Genomic DNA, 27,707 nt, shown 5'->3' with positions numbered 1-27,707 from the left:
CGCGGATGGCGAGTTATATTGATCGTCAATAGCTATAGCCTCGTCATTTCGTCAGGAATTGAACTTGTTGATTCAAAACGCTGAATGTAATATCATTCACTCTTGCATCAAATGTCAAATGACATTTCGGGGACAGACGACAGCAATCAAGCTGTTGCCGCCAGCCATGAACTATCGACTTACAACTATGACGAGCACAGTCGGCGTGACGTCACGATTCCTAGTTCGCCACGGCGCGTAGAGATGGCGTTGCGGGCGTCGGAATGACGTCACAATCCTAGTTCACCTTGGGGCCCAAAGACGGCACTGCAATCGCCACCGGCACCGTTGGACGACGCGATACGTTTCACGGTTAAAGCTATGGTCAACGAAGTTCTGTGGAGCAGCCAGCAAAAGTTAATAACTTTATATTAAATAGTTTGTTCGGGATAGGAAGAGGGATAGGCAAGGTGCGTAAGTCTCTTGTCCGCGTGATAAAACTCTTCGTAAACAGTACTAAATACCAGTTTCAAACGGGATATTTTACGTAACGTCTTCTGCGATATCTTGCTCCATTTTTCGGTGACGGTTGGTGACGGTTACTCGCCGTCTTTTTCGTGCGGCGAAGAATTCTTTTTTTCCCCCGTTGTATCCCTGCGTGTGTGTGTGTGTGTGTGTGTGTTTATTTTGTTTTTCTCTTGAGCCTTTTTCTGCATTTCACTCGTGGTTTGAGCTCGTGTTTAATCCACCCGGTAATTAGGCCTTCGTCAAACTCAATCAGGAGGCTCGATTCGTCATTTCTTATTTCATCTATCGCTCACTCGCTCTCTCGCTCTCCTGATCTATTCAAATACTTGACTAGGTTGTCTTTTACCGACGTCACTTTAGCCGTAAATTCATACCTTATATGTACCTCGACGATATTATTATATTTCTGTCGTTTCTTATCACTTCTCGTTCGCATGCATTTCGATTCACGTTCCGTTTACACCTTCTGGCAGAATTCTACTACCAGCATATTCACACACTCGGTCCGCTATTATCGAGCTGGTTTACACCCGTTGTTTAAGCTGTGACCTGTGCACCAAATTCGGTCTTAATTATTTAACCACATAGATTGTGAATTAGTCGTAATTAATTCTGTTTCTTATGCTGGTTTTGATGCCGAGTTAAAATTTGGCTAAATAAAGCAAAAACATGATCAATTGGTATCAATGACAAATGTTAATTATTTTGTAATATCTTACAGAAGGATGATGCGTTGTTTCATTGAGAAACAAGTGCAGAAATACACACGACCGTGACAGGATGAAGTAACCAACAACACGGAGTCAAGAAACGTTCGCGCAGCTGTAATATTGTAATTATAGCGACAAAAAGGTACATTCGAAATTTCTAAAAAAAAAAAAAAAAAGTGAAATCTGTGGTGTGCGTCTAGTTACGAAATGTGCGTGCTTACAAAAAATACTTGTTAACATGACGGCGTGTATCGGATGACAATGTTGTAGTGCGGGTTAAAAAAATTGTGTAAACCGGTGAAAAAACAATCTTTTCAATAATGGCTGGTAATCCAAGAGACATGGATGCCTTCATGCCGCTCCTGTCTACTACGGATATTAAAAAGAAATTGAACGTCGGTAATTTCCTGATCACGTATCTTGGCGACGATGATAAAAGCATCGAATGCCAGGACATTGGACTCTTCATTGACAATCTCGTGCCTTGGCTTCACAACGGAAATCCAAAGGTGAGTCAAATGTGTCGTCAACGAAAGTAGGGGCGTGTTTCCATTCGATAGTACCTCGGCATCTGATTTTAATTCTCAATTATTAATTGATCATTTCTGCTTACTCGATAATCATACAAAGAATAGAGTAGTTCATGGTCCTACAAGATAAATCATGACTTGTTAAATAAAGAAAAGTTTGCAGGTTATTCGATCAGGTAAAACTTTCACACCATGTATGTCAAAGTATCCCATGGCAAATTTGGTCGGTCTACTTTAAACTGGGTATTAAATGTAATCCGGATTTTGACTGACAGATTTTATCGTTGAATTATCGCAGAGTTTTTTCAATATTCTAATCCTGAATCAGCAATTACCGATAAATTTTTAACGCCGGAATTACCCAGTCAATTTGTTGAATAATACAATCTGATTTTAACGATATTTGCAGAATCTGTGAAGAAATTTTTTCAAAGTAGAAACAAGAATTAGAAAAAAAAAACAGCCCAGTCGTAACCAAATTATAAAAAAGATGTTATTCTAAGATTTTTTTAACACTATCAACTGTAAATTGTAAGAATAAAAATAGGAGAAATAATATCATGCACTGATAATCTTTACCATTTGTTTCAATCTGGTTATTGGAGTCAAAATTAAACCTTAAGTTCTTGTGCAGTAACTGACGGTAACAAGGTGACAATTTATTAATAACAGCGGTCAATTCTATTGCCCATAAATCGTGTCATCATATGGCAAAGTACGTATGCCGAGTACGTGAAATTGAAAAATGAGTCCCTGAGCCTGTGACGTTTTATAACAATAAGAAGACGGCGAGTTGTCCTTACTAAATGATGTTCACAGTTGTGTCGGTGGATATAACTCCACACACGCTTGGACGCTGGCTGGTAGATGAAATTGAACAGGTTTTACATTATTCATGAATCATGATCTCCTATCTCTCACACATCTTGACACACATGCATTCACCTTACCCAATGTGGCCAGAGGTAGTAGTGTTGTGTCGCCTTGCCACATGCACCATTCACTGCTATATTTAGCGTTGATTTTTGTTATCTGTGTCGCCTCTTGGACTCAGCATCTTCCTTTGTTATTTTTCATCACCACATCCTTTCGTCCTGCCCATTTCGATCATTCCCAAACTTTCAATTTGTCGTTAGGGTCGAGCAACAACGAGGAGAATTAAAATTGAATTGTAAAATTGTTGAAAATTTATTGGCAAAACGTTTATGGGTATCCTTGTAAGAGGAAAGATACCAATTTACCGCCTCTGTTTTATGATTTTTCATGAAATTACATGGTATGTGTTGCGGAGAACTACCCACACGGTTTTACACTTTTTGCAAACCAAGTTCAACGCCAAGCTTCGTCAAAGTATAGCCAGGCTTCTTTCCTACAATCTCGCCCACGCGTCAAGTTCTAGCTGACCAAGATTGTGCTCATTTATTTGATGTATTAAACGTTCCCCCACGCAGCATTGTGCTACTGCTCAGATTTTTACTGGTCTTGTAATGCTCGAGCTGACAATTGAGCGGTCTATGCCATTAAACATAATTGTCCACTGTTGATCATCCTCATAAGTAGGCTTATTACTTTTGTCTTTCTTTCGTGTATCAAATTATCATCGATCTTGCGTTGTAAAATTTTTATTTTATTAGATTTTGATTTTCAATTTCGATGCTGTTTATAAATTATCTTTCATTCAGCAAGAATAATCACGAATTCATTCTCCTATGGCATATTTTATCATCTTACTAACAAAATTCTCACAAGGTCGTCACATCTTTCACCAACTCAACTCCATGTGCTAGATGCAAACAATTACATCATCGGGGAGTGGCTCTTGTCGTTTTCCACATAGATTTTTTTCTTTTTTTATACTCAAATATTTTTTAAGGTACATATTCACGTGTTTGGCTTGTTTTTCTTTTTTTCTTTTTTTATCCACAAACTGCTAGTAAACATGCTCGCTTCGTGAGAAATAATTTGATAAAGTAAAAGTAATTATCTCTCAAGTCAGGGTAATTAAGGTTCCCGTCATTTTTTTTTTCTTTTTTTTTTTCACATTTAAACGTTCACATGTTCATAAATTAATGCTCAATAATTAGGTGGATAATGATTTTACTAACTGAATAATAAATCTTACTAAATAATAGTACAGTACACTGGTACTTTTACATTATCTTCATGTCACTTGTTTTTTTGTTCCTTCAGGTTTGTCAAAATGGTTTGGACGCTCTCACTTATCTTGCCGATCGTATGGGCCAGGATTTTAAGCCTTATATATCCACAATTATGCAGCCTACAATCGACAGATTGGGTAAGTGATAAGAAAAGAATTTCATCACTATGCTGATATATATCATCTTTCATTTTTACTAGCAAGTAATTAAAAACAAAATAGGGTTTACTAATTTCTGGTTTATGAATGTATTTCCAAAATGAAAAAATGTAAATATTTTTTTTATACATTTGAGAAACTCAAATTTCCGCATTTTCATTTCCTTGTCGCACTCTGAACGTATAAATAATGAATAAACAGAATGTAATCTAATCAAAGCTAAATGGTTTAGAGGAAAACTCGCTATGGTTTCAGACAGTTAATGCAGAATCCGTATTTTACTGAATAAATTTCCGTGACACGAAGCAGCTCAAATAAACAGAAATAAAAAGTTTAAGAATTACATGAAAATAATTGTGGAATTTTTTTTGTCACTTTACAGGAGACAACAAAGACACAACGAGAGAAAAAGCGTCGCTTCTTCTTCTCAAGCTCACAAATCGAGGCTGTTTAACGGCTCAACAACTTCTAGATAAACTTCATCCAACATTCACTCACAAAAATGCCAAATTGAGAGAAGAAGGCCTGGTTCTCCTGACAACGTTGTTAGACGAGTAAGAAGTTATTGTTTTCTAAAACGTACAGAAATCACATTTAAAAAACCGAAAAATTCAACCAGGCTATTCAAAGCCCTAATGTTCTGATAGCGATCAGCGATGCTTCTAAGCTAATTATCACGGTTGTCAGTCGTTTGTGTAGATTAAGATAAAATGAATTATAGCTGGTTTAATGACCTGGAAAATATTTGTGCCTTGAATTTTTTAAGTGTATAGGTAGGTTTTTATCTACGCATAGTTATAATGAACCAGAATTTAACAACTATCTTCTTCTGATTCCTTTCAGATATGGCGCTGACGAAATGGCGCTTTCCGGAGTTATTTCAAACATAGTCAAACTTCTGTCCGATCCGACTGAAAAAGTTCGGGAAACTGCGCTCAACACTGTAGCCCATGTTTACAGACACGTTGGCGAAAGATTGCGGCATGATCTACAAAAGAAGCACAACGTGCCGCAGGCAAAGTATGTCAAATAACAAGAATGGAAAATGTTGCTGTAGTTTTAAGCTTTTGTTACTCGTATTGAGTTAATATTGTTTTCTGTACGACGAATAAATTCTCGCATAGTTCTTAAAAGCTTGAGAATAGATAAAGCTTTGGGCCAATGATAAAAAATTCAGAATCAAACATATCTCTAGTATCTCTAGATATTTCAGTAGTTTTCCTTCATATCTGTGCTTCTTTGCCTTTAATTTTCTTAAATTCAGAATGCAATGATTGTTCCGTACTTGAATATTAAATCTTGTTTCAACCAATCGTGATCCTTTTATTCTTGTTTACAATTATTGTCACGGAAAAATTAATATTTTTCCTTTACCAATTTCAGATGGCTGTTACTAATAGAAAAGTTTGATCAAATAAAAGCTGCGGGGGATTTATTACCATCAGCGATGTCGTCGAAAGGTGAGTACGGATTTAAAAATCTTTGTCTTCTCCTTGTACTCGCGAAATATAGGTACCTACATTCTACGCAGACAGTTGATCCAATGTAATTGATCTGCCAAGCCCACCTTCCAAGTTACATAACCAAATCTCACATGTTCAGCGAACCGTCTTGCGCGACGACAGCATAGATTTCTTAAATCATTTATGAAATCAATCCAGGGCCCCCACGGTATCATTTTACTTTGTATTAACGCATAGAGGAAAGGAATATTGATAATAACAATATTTTTAAAGTGATCAAGTTTCAACAACAGATATTCTTTACTTGTTGAAAAAAATTGTATGAAAAAATTTCAACCGTAAGGTAATGATGCAAATCTGTTTAAATATTGATCAGGCGATTTTGAGTAGGAATTATTTTATACTTAAAATGAAATTAATACCCGACAGATTCTTTTCCCCTTTTGTAATTTATGTAGAACCTCTTGTCCGTTCAACGTAGTTGACATTTTAATCAGTCGCTGTATGGCCTGCTTGTTATGTGGAACGTAATAGAGGTAAAAAAAAGTTGGAAAAGCCGATTTGTTGGTTGTACTTTGTTATTCAGAAGGATGCTGACACACCCATACTGCAAAGTTCGCTTCTGCTTAGCATGTTAAGTATCTGACGATAGCCATGTTAAGTAACGTGACGTATCATTAAATGGGCCTTACAAAAGTCATTAAATAGTCTTTAAAATTGAAAAAAGTCATTATCCACATTGTACTTAATCCGGTAACTTATTGATTGGACTGGTTTCGTCTTGACGTAATTATCCATACGTTCTAAAAATAAATATTCCTCCAAGAAACTCAATACTATTTAACCCTAGAACGACAATCTTATGACCACTGTACTACAAACTGGGGTAAATGTTTACTCCACGCGTTTCTTGTTCGTAAAGTCATTCCCAGAGCAATAATGGGAGTCATAAGTAGATACATCTTCTCCTTTTTTGATCACGAAGAGAATGGCACATAGCAAAATCAGTTTTATTAAAATTTCATTAGTGAAAAATCCATTCGAAGACAAACAAAATTATGAAAATCAGTGAAGACGCCACTTTTCAAAGCCCAGGATCAAAAATATCTGTTCCACGATGTGAATCTAAAATTTCACAATACATGCAAGTCTATGTAAAAATATTTAACCACAACGAAGAATGATTCTCACTAGTCTTGTAATTCTACGTAATTATGCTAAACGGATCATCGAATGACTCCCCGGAGGCGACTTATTCATTTTGTTACATAACGTTTGACACTATTATTTTACAACTGCACCTAAGTATATATAGGTTTAACGTACAGCTCTAGGAATGTTTATGGAAAGAATCAGCTTGACGAAAGAATGGGAAAATGTAAAAAGCATAGAATGAGAGAAACTACGATACTTCTCAAAAGCTTGCATTAAATAGATTAATCGTTCCATTCTTTTTTAATAATACTCAAATGATATTATTTTGTGAGATGCTAAGTTTAGAAACAATTCTTGATATTATAGACTAAAAGTATGTACATACTTATGTTCCTGAATCTACTCTCAATTGGAAATTATATCTCACAATTGAAATAATTTTATATCAAGTTTTCCTCTTTAGATTATATAAAAAAAATCCCTACATGCTCTAAGCGAAAACTTTCGTTTTCTCAAACATAAATGAATAAAATCCTTTTTTTTTTTCTTTTTTTTTTTTATATGCTATTCTTCAAATCTCGACATATAAAAAGTGGCAAAAAGATGAACGTGGGGGAAAAAATCGATACTCTATTCGCTATTTTCCACGTAGATATTATATATATATACATATATATATATCTGTGGATATGGGCCACCATACGAATATTCGCTTTACCCTCGCTAAATGTTTGCAACCACCCTACCCTCTAGAGATATATATATATATATACGTGTGTACACATATACATATGCATGCATGTACGACATACGCGTCATTATTTTCCCCCTTCGCGTGCAACATAAGTCTTTCCATAGTCTCTCCTCCTGCTTTTCCTGTCGCCGCCCTTGTGCTTAGAGATCCCCGTTCTAAAACTACGGTGAATTGCTGCGCAGGGCGGTGGGGTGAGGAGGGGGGGATTCCCCCATATCGGACCACGGTGATACTTCTTCGTTAGTTATTCTATCTGCACGAGCAGCGTTGTGTCCGTGGCACATGGTTCACGCACGCCGATCGCGGTTCACGTCGTGCAGTTTGATCGCGGGATTCGACCGGTCGAGATTATGTTTCTTTTCTCGCGTAATTATTACATATATAATACATACTTTTGAAGAATTTAACATCGGTTTTGTTTTCTCATATATTGTTGGGATTTTTCTTTTTTTTCTTTCGATTTTCAGGGGGGGGGGGGGTGATTTATACTCGTGGGTTTTTTTTTTCTTTCTTTCTCATTTGCTTGCATCGACATTTAGCATTTTGTGTGTATGTGTGTTTGAGGGGGAGGGGGGGGGGTCTGGTTTTTGGATATTTACCGTTTTTCAGATTGTATATACTCGTATTTAAGGGGGTACCCTGATCGTTTTCGACGTTGACGATGGTTAAGAATCCGATTCTGTATGCAGTTCTGGAGAAAAATCCTCCAATACATTTTCATTTGACGCAGAAATTAAGAAATTGCATGGATTCGGTGAAATCGCAATGGTAAATTCGTAGAACTTGTGCCATTTCTATACTTCTGCGTCAAATGAAAATGGATTCGCTTTTTTCGCGTTTAACATACGTAGACTTCGATATATGGAGATATAGACATATATAGACATAATCTATTATATAAAATCGGGAAAATTACGCTCTTCGAAAAGCGATCAGTCGAAATCACTGCACCGGTCGATCGTCTTTGTGATTTTTGTTTATTTGAATCAGTGTTGTGTAAGTTTTAAGTTATTAGGCGAATGATCTGCTATCGATAAGCGATCGTCATCGTATCGTATGATCGAATCTAGTGGAGTTGAAATTTTCGGGTTTAAACGGTGCGGTGACTAATTAATCATCCATTCATATGTGTTTTGATTCACGAATTATGTATTGTGATAATCGTACAGATCAGTGATGCTTTCATTCAGACAATTTCGGCTTCGCAAAATGGTCACGATTCGATCTGTGTAACTAAATAGCTCTCGTGGCTGTGTTTCTCTCGCAGTTTCTACTCGTCTTCTCGGGCTTCTCTTTTTTTCTTGACTGTTTCAACGCCGACCAACAAATACATTCTTGACCCGCGCGTTGTTTACATTGTATCCTTTCATTGTCAGATAGATATAATTCTACATCGATATGTGTGTATAAAAGTAGAACTAATGTGTGCAAAATTTTCTATTAAAAATTATTACTTTTCAACCCAGCTTTGATTAAACATCTCTCAAAGACTGTTGAATAATTTATCTTTTGCCACATACCGAAAATACGGTTTAGTATCGGGCCAGATTTGCATATCTTTAAATAAGATGAGAGAACGATGAAAAAACAACAAACAAACGCTATGAGCAGATACGTAACTCTACATACTAACTCGGGTGTAAAAGTTCTTTTTGTGATTTTTTTTTCATCCTTCATCCACTTCTGTGTTCGGCAAATTGTAAAATTTATCGCTTACCGTCGTTCAATTTCAACATTCCTAGTCACGTATTGGTCTAAACAGGTTTATTAACCTCAGAATTTCATCGACATCGAGGTGTACCGCATAATTGATGCGATGATTCTCTCACGTATAGATGGGAAATAAAAAAAAATTGTCATACGGGATTTTTTGACTATACATATTTTCTCTACTCTCAGTATTCATATTACACAGATTTTTTTTTTTTTTTAGTTTTTTTTAGTTTTTATTTTCATTATACCATACGATGCCTAATTGCCTAAGTATAATAACGGCATATCAACCTTCTTACGCCGCTGAAAAACACCGCGCTTAACCGTATATATTTATTTATTTATTTATTTATCTAAACGCGGCTGGTTCGTTCGCATTTCGGTCAACCGAATGGCAATTATTTTTTTGCAACAAGTCAAGGAATGGATACGAATAATCTACCGAGACGAAAAATTCATCAAGTTAACCGCGGACTACCTCTTCTCCGACAATGAAACAGATGTGTGCGCCGGTTTCGCAATGTTTGAACAGCCAGGTAGCTTATAATACATACCTAGCGTGTGTGTATTAATCATAAGGGACAAGTAAAGCGATAGGTGTGCTACGATATGTATAATATAAACGCGCGTAACATCGAGAGAAGAAATTTACCTGTCCTCTATGCGATGATGATGCCGAGATGTGCTGCTGCGACGTCGCGAACGCGGGAATTTAACCTCAGGAATGTTTCTCGTACTCAACAAGTATTATAATAATTATGCTTAGCAAAAAAAAGTATAATAATATATGTATATGTATATTATTATACGTATACTTATAGGTATGAAGATTCAAACCGATGTTTTATTGTGTAATCTGTAAAGAAAATATTTCTCTCTCGATGTGAAACGTCGACGTCGTCGTCTATTCGTAATTCGTATCTATGCAATCGAATAATTCATATTTACATATACACGAGATGCCTCTCTTTGTAATATATGCCTATGATATACATCAGGTATTAATTATTATCGATGATGTAGGCATACATATGTTCATTGTCACATATAGCCCCCCCCCCCCCTCCCCCTCCCACTCTTCGGCAATGTTTGATCGCGGAACGACGATGTTTTAGCAATCGACATTCGCGTAATAAGTACCGGCGATTTTCTCACTTATTCGTATTTCATTTTGTTCTTATGAGAATACAGTCTTGCTAGCACCGAGTTCACTGTAATTTTAATATTTCTTTTTCATTTTGTTTCCTTTGATTCTTTTTTGTTTTCTTTTGTTTTATTTTTCGCTTATTATTCCGAGTTATTCACGTGTGTAGAAACTCGCGTTTAGAAACTTTTCTTGCGTGGGTCACGAATAGACTGTGTATTCTAATTTTCTATTCTCTCATTATTTCTCTCTAGGTGATCATTATACAATTCCATAAATGAACGGTTTCTTCTCGGTTTGTTTTACTTCACTGTATCGTCAAGGTTCAAAACAATCAAATATACGTCGAATATATATCGAATTTACACATGCGCATACATATGCATACATATGTACACATATCTATTTTTATATAGAGGGTAGCGTTTGAGGGGAGATTCTAATCTGAACGCTTGTTTTTATATGTTATCCTATAGATTCTTTTTTCTAAAAATCTGTAAGGAATTTTGGGATTTGGGCTTTTGGGGTCTGTGATATAGAATTTGAACTATATTTCAAAATTTATTCATTGCAAAATATTGCAAAATGGTAACAGTGGGTATAAGAGCGTAAAAAAATAGTTTGTGTTTTTTTATTTTGCTATTCGACATGATTTTTTGAGTTCTAGGTGTCCTAAACAGAAAATTGAAAGATTATCAAAATACATAAGTCTAGTTATGGTTCGAGCTACAATCGTTTCATTTGGTTCGGTTGAAATTATTTAGGGGAATAATCTAGTTAACAAAAAACATAAAGAAATGATACTTCGATTTCAACCTTATGCAAAATTGCGAATGCTTGCAATATTAACATGATTGTAGTTCGGACCATAGCCATACTCATATATTTTTATAATATTTTTTAATTTTCTGTTTAGAACAACTGAAACTTGAAAAATAACATAAAACACCAAAAAAAAAAATATATATCTTTACGCTCTTTGGTGTACAGCTGCCATTTTGTAATAATATTGTAATGAAAATTTCTTAGAAGAGAGTTCAAATTCTATATTATTGACCTGTAAAACCCGATTCCCAGAATCACTTAAAAGAGAATAACAAATTTTTGTTTTTGCAAATTGGAAATTCTAGTGTTCAGAATTCATTTTTTGTGACCTTATATGTTTAAAATTTTTTGAGAGAAATGTAAGATTGCAAAAAAAAGTATTAAAAAAACGTATACTTGAAATTAATTCAATATCGCAGCGCAGACAATTGGGAAAGTTTTAATTGAATCTTGAATTGTTATTGTTAGATTCTAGCCTGGAATATTGAATACAATGTGGCATAGCTTTCACCGTATTTCGCATGAAATATAACCAAATGTGGCTACTAGACAATAAACTATTTACTTCAATTAAGAAACTTCATTTATTCAGTGTGTTGTTTTGCAGAACCGCCGGTCTAATCGTATTTAATTTTTAATTTTAAACCAAGAAATGTCACAACCCCTATTACTAAAATTAAAACTGTTAAAAATAGTAAACTTGAAAAGGATTCAAATTGAATCCTTGATCAGTGGTCGGTTTAAAGTAAAAAATCGTGTAAATAAATAAATAAATAAATAACAGTATCAAGATGATCGTCTCAAACGAGCACAGATGCTCCCGACGTGGATTAAAAAAATTTCCAAGCATGGATAAGGGGATATGGGATCCGAGTAGCGCCTGGATTCTTCAGTGGGACAACATAGTGAAACATCCAGGCGCAAGAGCCAGAGGATGTCATTGCGATATCCATAAACCACCTTGGCTCTACCCTGACCTAGGTACTGACCGTTGTTCAGGCAGAGAATAAAGTTTTTAATATTTTTTTGCAAAGATTTAACGAAGAACAATGCTGAGCAGGAATGAAATGAGTTTTAACGAATTTAAAATCAATCAAAATTGTCCACTCTACTTGTTTTTCTTGTTTTATAAAAGACTGGGAAAGTGAACCAGAATATATCATGTTTCTGCAATTTGTTAGTCCTTGTAGTTTTCCTTTTTTGCTTAGCAGCGGTATTTCTTCTATGCGATGAATCAATCGTTGGATTAATTACACACGTTAGATGATTCTTTTAGGTATGTTGACTTTTTGCCACTGCGATCAATTCGTCACTAGGCTGTAAATCTAGATTAAAGTCAATTGGCCGAAGGAGAATTTTTTTGCCTTTGGAGTCTGACAGAGTGTCTCAACTTCATGGCTGCATCTCTTTTTAATTTTTTTTCTCTTGGATCTGTTTCAGCAATGAAAGACGAGGACGAAACCGACCGAGCGGTAAGTGAAAGCTTGTTTCTTTTTTCAAACTATTGATTACCGAAATTTCTGTACATATTTTTCACCTTTATTCTATCAATAATTGCTAAATTTTTTTCCACTCAGATCAAATCTGCTCCAGTGAAAAGATCAACAAGCGCTGTGCAAAAACGAGGACAATTTGGACCAGCCAAATCCGTGCAATCGACTCCAGGTATTTTTTTATTTCATTGTCGATACTCATTATCACAGTGAAATTTTTTTTTATCACATGTTCATCAAGGAATCACGAAAGTTGTTAGAGTCGTTTGCATTTGTATTCATTGCACACCTCTGTGACCATGCTCTGCTATCATTTTTCTTACCTCGCATCATCGTTACTACATTGATTTGTTTCAACTTAGATCCACAAATATTCGTTTTGTAACCCAGAGAAACGATTTTGATCGATTTTTTCAGTTCGTATCTTAGATCTTTTGCAACAATTTGTAAATTTAACCTTATATATTTTTTCTAGTTTTGGCATGGTTTATTTGAAGCATGCTTTAATGTCAAATCATAAGCTGACGTTGATTAATGGCTGATGAATGTATCCAGAGAAACTGTGCTGAGTGAAAAGTAGAATTTATTTTCTGCAAATTAACTTTACTTCGCAATTATCTGAGAGAAAATTATGTTTAATTTGAACTTTAGCGCTACATAGTGTAATTTGATCTAATCTTAAGATTTGACAAAATTACTTACTAAAAATACTCAAAGTTGTTGGGGCTTATTTTTACACGTGATGAAGTAAGAACAACTGCGATCTTTTGCTTATCGAAATAGAAGAAGACTAAATAAAAAGATAAAATTAATAGCAATTGATGCAAGCCTGCTAACTATTCCCCTGTATAATACAGCTCCGCCTGGTAGTACAACGTCTGCGATGAAAAGGGCACCTCTAAAATACAGTTCATCCGCAAAATCAGCGGCAGGTACCTATTATTATTGCAAAATAAAAAAAAAAAACTTAGCAGAACATTTATATCCCTCTCATAAGTATTATTATTGTAATTGAATGTAATATCGTTCGTTATGGTGGCTTACAAACTGTTAACGTGTGCTGATTAGCGTTCTGATTTTATTTTTGTTGACATTATGAATATTGAGAACAAATCCGTAAATAGATACATACCTATTGATTATAATTAATCGTGTTGTATTTATTAGAATAGAATACAGAGATTATAAAAAGTATCCAATTTTTCAACGTAATGTATCAAATTGTTCGTTCTATTTGACTTAGGAAAGTAGAAAACAGTACTTTCTATTTTTTTTTTATCTTAAAGAAAATAGTTGTTACAAATTTGTTCTACCGTAAAATTGATTGAAGGAGATTTTAAACATATTTATAGCCACCATAATATAATATCAACCGAACAAAATAGTTTCGTCCAATTTAAAATTGTGTCAAGATCAAACATTTGTTTGTTGTTAGTGGAAGTTGAACCATGTATCGTTAATCTTTATTTAAGACCGTTAAGAATTTTAATGGATTACATTCTTGACCAATCAACAAAAGGTTTAACTATTCTGTCGGTCCACAAAAAATCATTCAAATTTGGTTTAAGCTGAAGCATCCTTCTACATCGTCACTTAACATGTCTCACTCACACAACTACACTTGATTTTGGAACAGTTCTCAAAAATCTTCAAACGTTGTATTTTTATTTTTATTTTATTTAAGAAGTATTTACACATAACGCAATTTTTTTCATATCGAATTTCATCACTTATCATGCTTTGATGCTTTTTGTGTTTTGCTTTTCACGATTTTTCACCTTTCCATAAATTACCGACACGTCGTCATGATCAAGTATCATCAGGACTTGAAAAAAATTATTATGGTCAGGCACAATTTTGTATTTTGCTAAATTGATTTCCTAATTAGAATTGCAAAAATTTCTTCAGGCCAAGCTGGCGCTATTGACAAGGAATCTTTCCTTAATGCGTTTGAGGATGTACCGGCGGTAAAGTTATTCTCTGCAAAAGATTTGGAGGAACAGATGAAGAGCATTAAGGATGTAGTAGGCGACGATAAAAAAGATTGGAAGCAGAGAAACGAAAGCGTAAGTTTGGCGAGGAAACAAAAAATTACATCAAAAATCCAAACGTCAAAGTCGACAAACAGCCCCAAACAGATCGTTTCATTTTTCAGATGAAGAAACTACGTGGTATATTGATAGCCGGTGGGGCTAGTTTCGACAATTTCACAGAGTGCCTGAAGAACGTCCAAAGATCGTTTGAAGCCGCCTGCATGGATCTAAGATCGCAGGTTGTCAAGGAAGCAGCTATAACAGTCGCCTTCTTGAGCTATCAGCTCAAAAATAAGTTTGCTAGTTTTGGAGAATGCGTATTGCCGACGCTTATCAACCTCATACCCAACAGCGCCAAGGTAAGAGAGTCTTTGAGAGTAAATATATATATGTATATATGTACATACAGCTAATTGTTCAGGGCTATATTTGTACGGATTTGAAACCGTTTCTCTTTATGGCATCGGCGCAATGTCGCTCGTTAACAACACACCGAGTCACTCAACTTGGAATCTTATTACCGGGTCAATATTTCAATGTTTTTATCCTGCAGAGCATCGTTTTTAACTACATTTATAGCCTTCAGTTTACACCTGCTGAATTTTCCCAACTTTTTCACTATTTTCATACTTAATCTGGTGATTTCAGGTCATGGCGACTTCCGGCGTTGTTGCCGTACAATTCATTTTGCAGCACACCCACAGTCCTAGATACATACCGATAATTACAGCCAGTATGAACAGCAAAAGCAAAGACATCAGAAGGGCGTCTTGCGAGTTTCTTCACCTGATACTTCAGTGTTGGGCTGCGAATGTACTACAGAAACATGTCGCCGCTTTACAAGAGGCCGTTAAAAAAGGCATCGCTGATTCGGACGCTGAAGCCAGAGCAGCAGCGAGAAAGTAAATTGCAAAAATTGATGTCTTCCTGTAGTTTCTTTTTCATCGCCGTTATCATTGGTTTCTCATCCCTGCGATGTGAATTATTTTCTCCCACAGATCTTTCTGGGCATTCCAAGAACATTTTCCGGAACAGGCTGAGGTATTGCTCAAGAGCTTGGACGCCAGTTATAAAAGATCGCTAATGTCTCTGAGTAACAGCGGCAGTATCAACAGTCTAGTCAGCAGATCTACCAGCATCAGTCCAAGGGTTCCCAGGCCGACGCTAAGCGCTGCAGGTAAAATGTAAAACTCTGTAGAAAGAATTGGATTTTAATAAAGAGACGTTTTCCTCTCCGGGCAAAAAAAGCATTGTTGAAAAAACAAAAAATCCTCAAATATTTGCGGGAGGTAAAATCGATGTAAAAATAATGACGAATACTTTTTTCTTGCCCATTCATTATTCTGAATATCTAGCTGTGCCCACGACAATCACGGATCAGTAGGTTTTTCTAAACTAAAAAAATTACCGTTTTTTCTTACATGCTGCTTTTGGACTTTTATTACCTTATATTGTAACATAAAGGTAGTACAGAAAACTTACATCATGGTCAGGCAGGATTGCATGGCCCTCTGAGAAGGACTCCATCTTTGCCTAGATCGTATCGTCAGTCTGGAATTCCTATTCTACAAAGACCTACCGATAATCATTGTAATTAAATCGACGAAAAAACAATTTCACGCCTATAAATTATGTAACCTGCTAATTGACTTGTGTAGATCACTCTTTCCTTCCATTAATCTAACATTATTTTATCCCTGTTTATGTATTTACCTATTTCTTTATTTATTTATTTTTTTTTCCATTAGACAAAATTTATATTTTCAATTACTTTCCTTTGATTAATAACTATTAGAAAAGTTATCTGTATTATATTCTTATCCGTCTATGTACGTTGGTTCGTTACATCTTTCTTTCTTATTTCAATTCATCGCGCAAGGTGAATAAGAGTCCTTAACAGTTTGAGAAGCTTGGAGGTAAAGAAATAATGTCAATGTTATCTGTACACCCGATAATTCCCAGTAAATTATTCGGCATGTTATATTCCGCTTTTGTCTCGATTCCGGCACCAAGTGTAAATCTAAAAATTTTGACACGTCTCTTCTCTAGGCCGCATAACACCTGACGCCAGATCAACAAGCGCGATAGATCTGCAAGCAGCTCAACGAGCTAAGGCAAGAATGGTTTACGCAAACATGTATCGTCATAAAGCAACGCTACGTAAGTGATTGTGGTAACAAATTTTTAGTTTCCCTTATTACTGTCCTGTTTTTACGATTGTAGTTACGACTGTATATTTTACGTCATTTCGTTTTCCATAATAGTCTCCTTTTATTCCTATCCTCGCTATTACTTTCTACACTTATATATTGTCCTACAATGTAAATTTGCACGATTTCCGTACGCTCAATTGTCTTCTTTATTTTATCTTATTTTATTTTCTTATACCGCTTTTATCCTTGTTTTCACCATTATTTTTTTACGATTGTGTGTTTTAACTACGTCCTTATTTTCGTGAAACAATTGTGCATGTAACCTTATTCTGATGTCCAGATCCAGGATAAATAAAGATATATATATATACACATATCTATTAATTATGTAAGTTATATTTTTATCACATTCTGAATATCATGCTGCCGTTGTCGCTGCTCTGGATCCCAGATAATGATATTAGTAATCAGCGAGGAAAATCAGGTATAGATCCAGTTGTGGTTTTGAACTTTTTTTTACCCCATGGTTCAATTTGAAAACAATTTTCCTGTCCGTATCTGGTGATAAATAGTTCTGGTTTCTTCTTTTAACCCTGCTTAGCTCGACCAGCCAAATCTCCAGATCCACAAAGCGCTGTCGCTAGTCCGGAAAGAATGGCGAGAACTAGAACAAGGGTTGCAGGAGTGTCGCAATCTCAACGTAAGCGAATTTTGATCACTCTTATCACGCCTAGCTTTATTATTAATTGCTTTAAACCGTTTCTGTTCTTTTTTTTTTTCACCGATCACAGCCAACAGCAGATCTGGCTCACCGTCTTCCAGACTGAGCTACGCGACGTATAACAGGGAAGGGGGAGAATCTCTTATGGCAAGACAGAGAAGATTGTCGGGACAAGGAATAAGGAGTACCGGAAACAGCAGAGAACCGAGTCCGCAGCGTTTCGGAATGGAACGAAGTTTCGGAAGCAAATTACGGTGGGTAATACCTGTGGTACATTGAAGTAAAAAAAAAAAGGTATCAATGGTCGAAGAACGAAAATCTTCAATGAATATTTCGTCTCCCTTGGATTTCAGAGATCGAAATCTTCACATGTCCCCCACCGATAGGCCTCCAACTAGGCCTGTTATGGCGCAAAAAATGCTCCAACAATCACGAGAGGCGGAATCAGCTCTTGCCGATGCTCTAACATTTGACAGTATTGACAGTTACACCAGAACTCCAAGAGGCAAAGGGGATCACAGCGACGACAGCGAAACCAACAGCATTTGCTCGGAGCGTAGCATGGACAGTTTTCGACGGCCGAGCGAAGTGAGTAATTTGAACATCATTACAATCAGTTTCTTTTTCTGAACTGTTGGAACCTAGAGCAAAATTTCAAAGTTCAGAATACAATATTAACGTAGATGCAAAGTTCAGTGACTACTCGTTTGTACATCTTATTATGCCATCGTCATTGTCAATAATAATACAATAAACATATGATTTTCATATTTCATATCATCAGATGTCACCCTGATCCTCCCTGTATTCTTTTGATTTCAATACTCGATTACTCTGTTTTTTCCTCTCTTTTTTCAATTCTGGAATTATCCTCACTTCGTCTATTAATTCTGTCGTTATTATGGTAAAAAACCTTCACGTATAGTTGAATGTTTCTTTTCGACCATTGTAAATGGGAGAAAAAAAAGAGTAAAGAGATAATATAGGTAAAAATTATATTTTCAAGCTTGACGTGCATTAATAAATGTGGCTAATGCATGTTTGGTTTTTTTCTTTTTGTTATTCTGTTGTGGCGTGTTTGTTTGGTTGGGACTAACGCGACGATGCGTTCGCTGTGACTCCATTCGCCGTGACCTGTTCGCCCCTTCCATTCGTCCAATGCATTGATTAGTCGTTTTCATGGAGCGGATCACAACAAAGATTGTATCGCGATTTGTGGGATCAATCTATCCCGAAGGTTTGTTGTCTGTTATTGGTTTGTTTATTTTTTATGCGTATTTGTGTCTTTTTCTTTCTTTTTGTGCTAAAGTCTATACTTTCACCATTCTTCATTAAACTTCTACGATAAATTTGAAATTCAAAGTAAGGAGTATCTTTCGAAACTATTCAAAAATTGCTTCTAGCAGGTGCATTTTTTTCCTTAGATAAAGATGAAATGCAAATTGAACAATTATCCAAAGTGTTCTCACCGTGAGATTTGTCCCTCTACTCGCCTTACTTTATTTCAATTTGTCTTACCTGTCATGCTCACATTACCCTTTATTTCTCTGATCCACAACTGTTTTCATACCTTTGTCAATGAAAAAAGATCACAATAATGAAAAAAAAATAATACATATTTGAGACTAAGGCACAATGCAACACCTTGAAAGTATACCTGAAATTAAACGGTTACCAAAGCCCGATTTTTACCCACTTTTCTTTGCAGGATATCAAAGAAATCATTGAAAATTGCGGTCGCAAGCATTGGGGCGATCGTAAGGAAGGCTTGCTTGGTCTTCAGCACTTTTTAGCAAATGGAAATACGCTGACGGCGACGGAATTGCGGAAAATAACGGATATCTTTGCGAAAATGTTCATGGACTCTTATACTAAAGTGTTGAGTTTATTCCTGGATACGTTAAACGATCTGATCGAAACCCACAGTGAAGATTTGGGTGATTGGTTGTACGTGTTGTGCGCCCGGCTTTTGAATAAACTTGGAACGGATTTGCTTGGTTCGATACAAACCAAAATTCACAAAACTTTGGACGTTGTAAAGTAAGAAGCTAGTTTGGTGATGAAAGGATTATATTGACCATAAAGTTTATCGATTGCATTAATAGATTTCTGTTTTTTTATTTTTCTTTGTCGCCTACAGAGAACAATTCCCAGGGGAACAACTCTTGCCTACAGTATTACGCTTCTTGACCGACCCTACGCAGACGCCAAATTCCCGGGTCAAAGTAGCCACTCTCACTTTCATATCGCAGATCGCCGAAACGGCCATGCCCTCAGCTTTGAATAGTTCCGCAGCCTCGGCTCTGGCGAGATTGTTGGACTGGACAAACGATATGAAGAGTCAGGACGTCAGGAGGCATGCTCAAAATGCAGTTATTGCACTTTACAATTTGAACACACCACAAGTGACGATGATACTCTCTGATTTACCGAAACCTTACCAAGTAAGTCCTCACGATCTGCCATTGTATTTTGTAACTGAACAAAAGGGAGTTGCGTTTGATTTCCAAGCCATGATCGTATTCGTGTTTCATGAGTAATTATGACTGTATTTTAGGAAGCAGCATTGACCCTGGTGCAAAATCATCTCAGAAGATCGTCTGGATCTAGTAATCCAGTCTCTCCCGGCACTCCTCCTTCAAGAATGCCTCATTCTCCAGCTCGAACAAGAATCGAGACTGATATCGATATGGATGATGACCATTTGAACCCCGAAGAGGTTTACAAGTAAGTATCTCGTAGCATGGTATGTTCAATAGAAATAAGAATACAAATCTCTGATTTTCTCCACGATATCTCAACGAATTTGTCGTCGGTTCCGCAGATCGTTGAGGCGGACAACGGCAGAAATTCAAAATTACGGTTTCGAGCGTCTTGAGAAAGCGACGACCAGTAAAGACAGTGGTATCAGTAATATGGCGGACGTGGAAGAGAAAATGGAAGGGCTGGCATTATCGAATTCAGTGAGTGAAACGCAATTCGAGTGGCAAACAATGGAAAGAATCTCCGGAACTTACCGTGGTTCGTAAATTAAAGGAATACACTTTTTACAGGGACGCTCGTCGTCCGTTTCTTCTCCTACGCAGCGAGGCAGGCCCGTCACAAATATGGCATTGAATGGCTCAAGTGATGCAATCACTGGTGATGCGATGCTGGCACAGGAAAACAACGGATACAGGACACATGGTAAATTATTCGTCTTTATATTCTGAACTGCAAAAACTGCGACACCCGAGTGGTAATCTGAAAGTCGGGATTATTTATGGAGCAAGAGAGCGCAGAAACTTCTTATTTTTTGGTAACTTATTAACGCACACAGTCTTATCTTACAATTCAGCTCCGCAACTGATCACATTTTTCAATCTTTATCTGCACTCTCAAATTAAACTCGCTACAATTTGTATGCCTGTCTTTTATTTCAACGCTAGAACACCAAAGAAACACAGTATCTTCACCAGATTCGACGAGCAGAGGGCCTGAAGTGTTGGACAACCTGATGAAGGTACTTCAGGAAAATGTGGGTCACGAAGCGGAGAAAATCGCATCTCTACAAGAGTTTCAGACGTACGTTAGAGACGGTGATGTGCCATACCTAAAAGATAACTTCAGGTAAGTTTACTCTGGGCTTCGAGTTGCGAGGAAGCAAGCGATAGTGTTCACCATTCCCGATTGCTCTGGATTTCAGGAAACTACTGAGGTCACTGCTGGAAAATCTTGGCAGTCCCCACAAACAGATACAAATTGAAGTACTTCAAGTTCTGACGGAGCTGCTCAAGTGCCCTGAACTGACAGAGTCGTTTTCAAAATTCATCGAACTAATTGTTCTCAAAGTTTTACAAGCTCACAAATTCGACGATCCCAGTTCCGAAGCTTCCTCTGGCAACAGTCGAGCCTTGGTAAAGCAATTAGAGGTATCTGTGTTGTTTGTTTGTTTGTTAGTTTGTTAGTTTGTTAGTTTGTTAATTCGTTAATTCACTTTTTTACAAGTATTTTTTGTTTACATTTCATGTACACATTGCGCGCAATACGTATGCCTTGTGAGTTACAAGTGTGTTACAAATGAATTCGCATGTAGAACACGCAATTCGGGGGCTTGAACGAGTTTTTCAAAATCAGTGTATTGTACTGGATGTTAAAGGAACGGCTGATTGCCGATGTGTAGTATCAGTAACAAATTTGATTTTTTCTTTGTGGTTGTTATAACTATTTTTCATTGACTCTTCAAAATCTTCCGCTAGGTATCAGAATTATATATATTCAATCTGTGTGTCTAATTTTGTAACTCTCAGTTTCCTAGTTTTGTGAAGTATCCATTGAAAATTTTTGCTGCATGGTTTATTTTTTTTTTCCGTTATATTTTTTTTCTGTTTGACCGAAAATGGCATGTTCTTTTTTAATCTCAGGTACTTAGAATCGCGGAGAAGTGCGCAGCGACAATTGTAACCGTACTGCCGCCGGATCAGATAATAAAACTGATTCAAATGATAATATCTACCGAACCGTACCCCAAGAATATGGCGGGCATTAAAATGCTTCACAAGATAGTCGAGCACTGGGGCGCAGACGCTATATTGCCTCATTTATCGAAAATCATGCCCGGCCTGATAAAGGTGAGTCGATCTCGATGTTTCAAGTCGAATGCATGACGTCTATCAAATATTGGCGTAATTGATCGGTGTAATTTGGAAAAAAATTATCTTATATTGCAGGCTTATGACGACAGAGAAAGTACCGTGCGCAAAAGCGCGGTCTTTTGCATGGTCGCCATTCATGCTGCGGTAGGCGAAGAAGTCCTGATGCCTCATCTCGCCTCGCTATACGGAAGTAAATTGAAGCTGTTGAATATATACATACAACGCGCGCAACAAGCTAACAGTCAGCCGGCAAGCCCACGTAACAACAATAAAAATTAACCGATAATCAATCAGACAACTCTCAGAGTGGCAATACTCAAACGATTCGCTCGATTCGGCGCTAAACATGAGCAAATGTTGTTCGTCAATTATCTTAGTAAATCAAATCCCTGAATCGATCTTTCATTTTATCAAATTGTTACACAAGAAGAGACATCGTCGCTGGTGCGGTGGATCAAAATAGTAGGGATACAGAAAAAACGACCGGCATTAAACTGTCGATACATAATTTTCAAGTGAATTATTTATAATTAAAAATAACCTTTGATAATTTTGAATTTACAGTATTTTATTTGTTACTTTTGTGGACTATTATTGTTGTTATTATTATTATTACTGTCATAGCATATTTGTATCGTCAAAAGGTATTTCGTGATATTATATTGTACGCATTGTCATCCGTATGAACAACCTGATTGAAATATCTTGAAGAACAACAAGAGAAGGGAAAAAAACTATAAGTATATACGTATATGAAAAATGTAAACAAAGGGAAGTTTGTGCCTACGATGATACGTATATTCCTCCGATTCCGCGAGTTTAAATTTTCTTTAAGCTCGTAACGTTTAAATTAAAATTCCTTTTTCTACCCCTTGTGTGTTTTAATATGAGCATAAAAAACTAAATTCTGGGGTTCGAAGACTCCCTAGAGACTACTTATACGATACTTATATTTGTACTTCTCCTAATTGGAGTGATCCACGCAAATTTTTCTCTAAAAAACAAGAAAACAAAAATAAAACGAGAATACGTTTTTCTGCAGACAGACACGTGAAGGCACTCGTCATTTAGACTTCGTACATAGTACTGATTTGTTGCAATGGGAATACCTACAAGTATACGTAACATCTGTCAATGCATACGTGCTGGACCAATTTTCTTATCTCTTAATCCCCCCTCCCCCAATTTCAACAAGTGTTTTCGCCGTAAAACGTGACGTTTCATCGTTGATTATAATATGCCATTGTTTTGATTGAGGAATACTTGAATCTATTTTTTTTTTTCTTTCAAATGTACTGTCTTGTATTCCCGAAAGAATCTTTTGAGTTAACGATGAAGAAAATCATACTCTGTCGTAATCTTCTTTTACAAATTGTCATCAGTTTATGTGCAAATAGTTTAATTTGATTTAATGATCATTTTTGTGTTCATGTTACGTCGTCCTATTACAGTTCATGGTTTATCATACCAGTTACTATTAGGAGTAATTAGATTGTTTTTAGGCAGCTTGTGTATGTTGGCATTATTTGATTGACATTTGAAAATTGATGCATAATAATAATTTTTTTATTTTCAACAATCTATGTTAATATTTGTTTAAAATTGATTGAAACATAGAAGGGGAAAAAACTACAAAAATAAAACAAAAAATCATTTGGAGAAAATACGTGCAATATGTTGATTTAAAAAGTGGAGGAAAGATGGAGAATAATTTTAGTAATGTCGTTTAACAAGACATCAACTAAAATGGAATAAAATTAAGATAAATAATATCCAAGCTCATTCTTACCAACTGAGTTTTGTTACACATGAATTGAATTGTCTGTGTTTTGTTGTAATATTGGACTTGAATAAGATTACAAGATCATGAATTTGGTGGTGAAACATTGTTTGAGGTGACGTAAGCAGAAAGGAAAAAAATATGGATATTATCCGTCATATGTGCTAGTCAGAGATTCTTAAGGGATGCACAAAATAATGCAAAAAACAGTAAATATTATAGGCGTATACATTGTATAGGTGGAAAGACATATGTAAACTTAGATAAGCGAGAGAGTGATAAAAAATGAAATTTGTGTTATAAAGATAGTAATTAATTAATTAACAAATCAACGAGTTGCCAATATTGAAAAGAAAAGAACGCAAAATCAAACGTAAACGTAACATTATACACACGCTCTACACATACGTTTAATTATTTTCTGTGCCATTAACTACTCTATTTTTACTGTACATTTTTTTCCCTATCTTTAGTATCGTGTAGTATCATTTTTACATTCATTTATTGTTATTACAATAGAATCTCGATTATCCGAATTAATTGGGACCGAGCCTAGTTCAGATATCCGAAAAGCAATTTTCGTCTTGAAGGATAATAATGTATACAACACAAATTTGAATCGATTAACAGCCTATGTTCAACATCTAAATCCACTGAATGCTTATTTTATTACTTTGGTTTTATATTGTCGTCTATTGTCAATTGACGAACGGTTGCTACAAGTTTTTTAGCGAGCAACAATGTATGTTTAGCACCAGAAATGTATTTTTTGACTCAACGGCTGGATAATTGAACGTTCGGATCAAAAAAAAGTCATGATTCGGATAATCAAGGTACCACTGTAATTGATAGATAGCGATATGTGTAATTATATTAATAATAGTAGTAACAATTTAATGACATTCATTTAATATACCTTATATGTAATCTAACTCAAAGTTTAAAATGTTTTAAAATCGGCCGAGAAGTGCCAAAGAAACAATATTGCGTAAAATTAAAAGGGCGACATTTTTAAGATTGGTGAAGAAAAGAGCAAACAACTCGAATAACTACTCCAAAGTGTTTGTGTGACATTAGATTGTAACGTTTAAGCAGTCATATTATTATTTAATATTTACGTAAGCCTTTGACGTAGTTAAGTTAAATCGATTGATGATCGATGTAAATACAGAATTACAAATTTGTAATTTATAAAACTTCTTTTGTGTATCGAGAGTCGTCGCAAAACCTGCTAAGATGACTCGGCTGAACATAAATGCGAAATAACGTCTACAAAAGCTCCAACGAAGGGGGGGATCAACAGTAAATGTAGTTAGAGGTGCATTTTTTTTCTTATTTCCTTTGATTTTTATCAGTGATGAAAGAAGCAACAAATTTCACAAATATTTTGAGTGTTACCAATTTGTTTACACACGTTGCACGATCAAACCATGATGAGAAATTTCCTCGATATTTTATCTCATATATCGGTATATTCGACTGAAATTATAGATTAGATTAGAAGTTTGAAAAGAAAAAAACAACATTTGTTTAATTTTTAATATCTTTCTTTTTTTTCCTTTCGTATACATGTAACATTAACAGTGGCATTTCCATGAAGTATTCCTTCATCTCATATTTATAACGTAGAAATAGAGATATAACGACAAAGAAGAAGAAGAAGATCAAGAAGAAGAAGAAGAACACAACAACAATAAGACAAAGAAAACAGAGAAGAACCTATAATAATCATTTTCTATTTAAAAAAAATATAATATTGATATAAATGTACCGACGTACGTTAATAAAATAAATAACTAAAAATAGAAGAGGCCGTTATTCCAAAGAGCATCTTTGGCTGAGTCTCTTCCATAGCTCGCAATAAATAGGTTGAAAGTATATAAAGAAATGAATAGAACAATCAAAAGGGGCAAAGTCAATGAACGAAGAAAGGAACTAGATTTTCCTGGGCTTGGAATGAGAAAATAATATCACGGCAAGCCAATGTCTTGAATACACGTCTCGATGTTTACCAGTTGTGTATATCTGTATACCTATATATGTATATTTATAATATATAAATATATACATATACACTGACCGTCTCATAGTAGTAAAGTAAATAGATGATAGGTAAGAAAATACTAATATAATTATTATTATTATTATTATTATTATTATTTATGACGTTACAACATTGATTAGCTAGTAACATAATTAATATAAGGTTGTGTAAAAGGAGGAAGGAAGACTTGAAACTTTGAGTGGGTGTGACGGCGAAAGCCTCGTTAAAAACAATGTATAATTGAAAGCTTGTTTTGTTAAGTTTATTGAGCACTATGATTATTATTATAATTATTATTATCATACATTATTACTATTAATAATACTACTTAAATTAAATGTATGAACTGAGAGAAATAAATACAAATACTACTTAAGTTTCGATAATATTGAAAGGAATACGGATTTAGACGAGGGGAAATTATGTTCTTGCACAAGTATTATTTCTATAATGTTCAAACTTTGCATTTATAAAAATTGATTATTGTTCAACACCGAGAAAGCCTATTTTTATCGGTTTCTTCCTTTTTCATCGTTCATTTGATTCTCGTTTTCTTTTTTCCTCCCTTTTAATTTATGTTCAATTGAACAGAAATATTAACAATAATTATAATTGTTACTAGCGCGCAGTAATTAGTTTGTAAAATTGTATGGTGGAGATGGTCGACAAAATTTTTTTTATAAACTTGTCATAATCATTGAAACTACCGTATGTACGTATGTACTACAGACATACATAATACTTATGCATGTATCTTGACAATGCGACAAAGAGCAAACTCAGGTAAAACGCTTTATACCTAGAATCTATAGAAGTATTCTTTTTACGAGGTCGAAGATTGCGTATGAAAAGACGATACGAATATTACTGCAAGTGCTTTTCTCCCTATCGATTGCGATTCTTTAGGACGTGTTTTTGGTCCACGTTATGTATATGTGGTTTATTCTCGGTGAAGTGTGTTTGAAATTCTAAATAATAAAATTTTCTGATAGAAATGTAATTTGACAAGTTAAAAAAAAAAAACTTCGCATGTTTTTATTTGCCCCAGCTATTCATTTATTTCGCCTTAAAATAAAAAAGAAAAAAATTCTTCGTATTTTGGAATGAAGGGAGAAATACGTTTTTCTTCGCACGACGATAACTCTATGATTTACTCTAATTTCTGTATATTGCATATGTGGAAGATATGAAATATTAATATTTTCCATTATTCATAATGCAAATTGCCAAAATCTAAATACTAGATTGTTTAATATCAAATAAAATTTTTAGTACATGTAGTTTCTTTTCATTTTTGACTCTGACATGCGGTATATGTATACAATCAACTCGACTCTACACTTTCGTGCATTGTATTTTATTATTTCGTATACATACAGAAGTAATATTGAATAAAGAAATACACGTTTGAAAAAAAAAGTACCTTCGGTTCAGTAAACAACAATGGTGATATCATCGCTTCAAACGTTTCAACTCTAATCATGAGTACTCAGCGACATTATTTTGATGAAGGAAATCACGCGAATATTATAATATCTCATTTCTTCTAATTGAAAATTGCCAAAATTCATGACTACTCCTGTGACATTCTTTATTTCATTATTTACACTGAATCTTGACAAATTTGTACGTTATTTTTTTGCTCAATATGTAATGTAACAAAATAATTTAAGGTAAGAAACGAACTTTGTTTAAATCGTGATTTCCCACAACGCTATTACACATATTTTT

The 27,707-nt window shown here is 35.3% G+C and overlaps 1 protein-coding gene across 15 annotated transcripts; it reads left to right on the top strand.

Annotated features, from left to right (window-relative positions):
- The first annotated feature begins 310 nt into the window (after positions 1-310).
- LOC124409508 (CLIP-associating protein 1-A) lies at positions 311-25,855 on the top strand. Of its 15 annotated transcripts, none has more exons than XM_046887164.1 (29): positions 311-449; positions 1,229-1,726; positions 3,938-4,043; positions 4,447-4,618; positions 4,908-5,084; positions 5,448-5,524; positions 12,559-12,590; positions 12,696-12,783; positions 13,469-13,543; positions 14,520-14,677; positions 14,767-15,003; positions 15,293-15,546; positions 15,643-15,821; positions 16,109-16,234; positions 16,694-16,804; positions 17,249-17,281; positions 17,399-17,497; positions 17,589-17,772; positions 17,872-18,106; positions 18,690-18,755; positions 19,227-19,558; positions 19,659-19,962; positions 20,076-20,245; positions 20,343-20,481; positions 20,605-20,704; positions 20,977-21,127; positions 21,204-21,429; positions 21,922-22,128; positions 22,225-25,855. In XM_046887164.1, the coding sequence occupies exons 2-29, from the start codon at positions 1,538-1,540 to the stop codon at positions 22,429-22,431; spliced, it is 4,434 nt and encodes a 1,477-aa protein (XP_046743120.1). In that variant the 5' UTR covers positions 311-449; positions 1,229-1,537; the 3' UTR covers positions 22,432-25,855. The 15 variants fall into 15 exon arrangements, with proteins under 15 accessions (XP_046743120.1, XP_046743119.1, XP_046743117.1 ...); XM_046887163.1 differs by having other exon boundaries at positions 20,947-21,127; XM_046887161.1 differs by having other exon boundaries at positions 20,572-20,704.
- The last annotated feature ends 1,852 nt before the right edge of the window (positions 25,856-27,707 follow it).

The sequence above is a fragment of the Diprion similis genome, chromosome 8 (assembly GCF_021155765.1).
Source record: "Diprion similis isolate iyDipSimi1 chromosome 8, iyDipSimi1.1, whole genome shotgun sequence".
Classification (NCBI taxonomy): Eukaryota; Metazoa; Arthropoda; class Insecta; order Hymenoptera; family Diprionidae; genus Diprion; species Diprion similis.
Note: the sequence above shows the minus strand (reverse complement) of the source record. Positions and strands in the feature narration are given on the sequence as shown.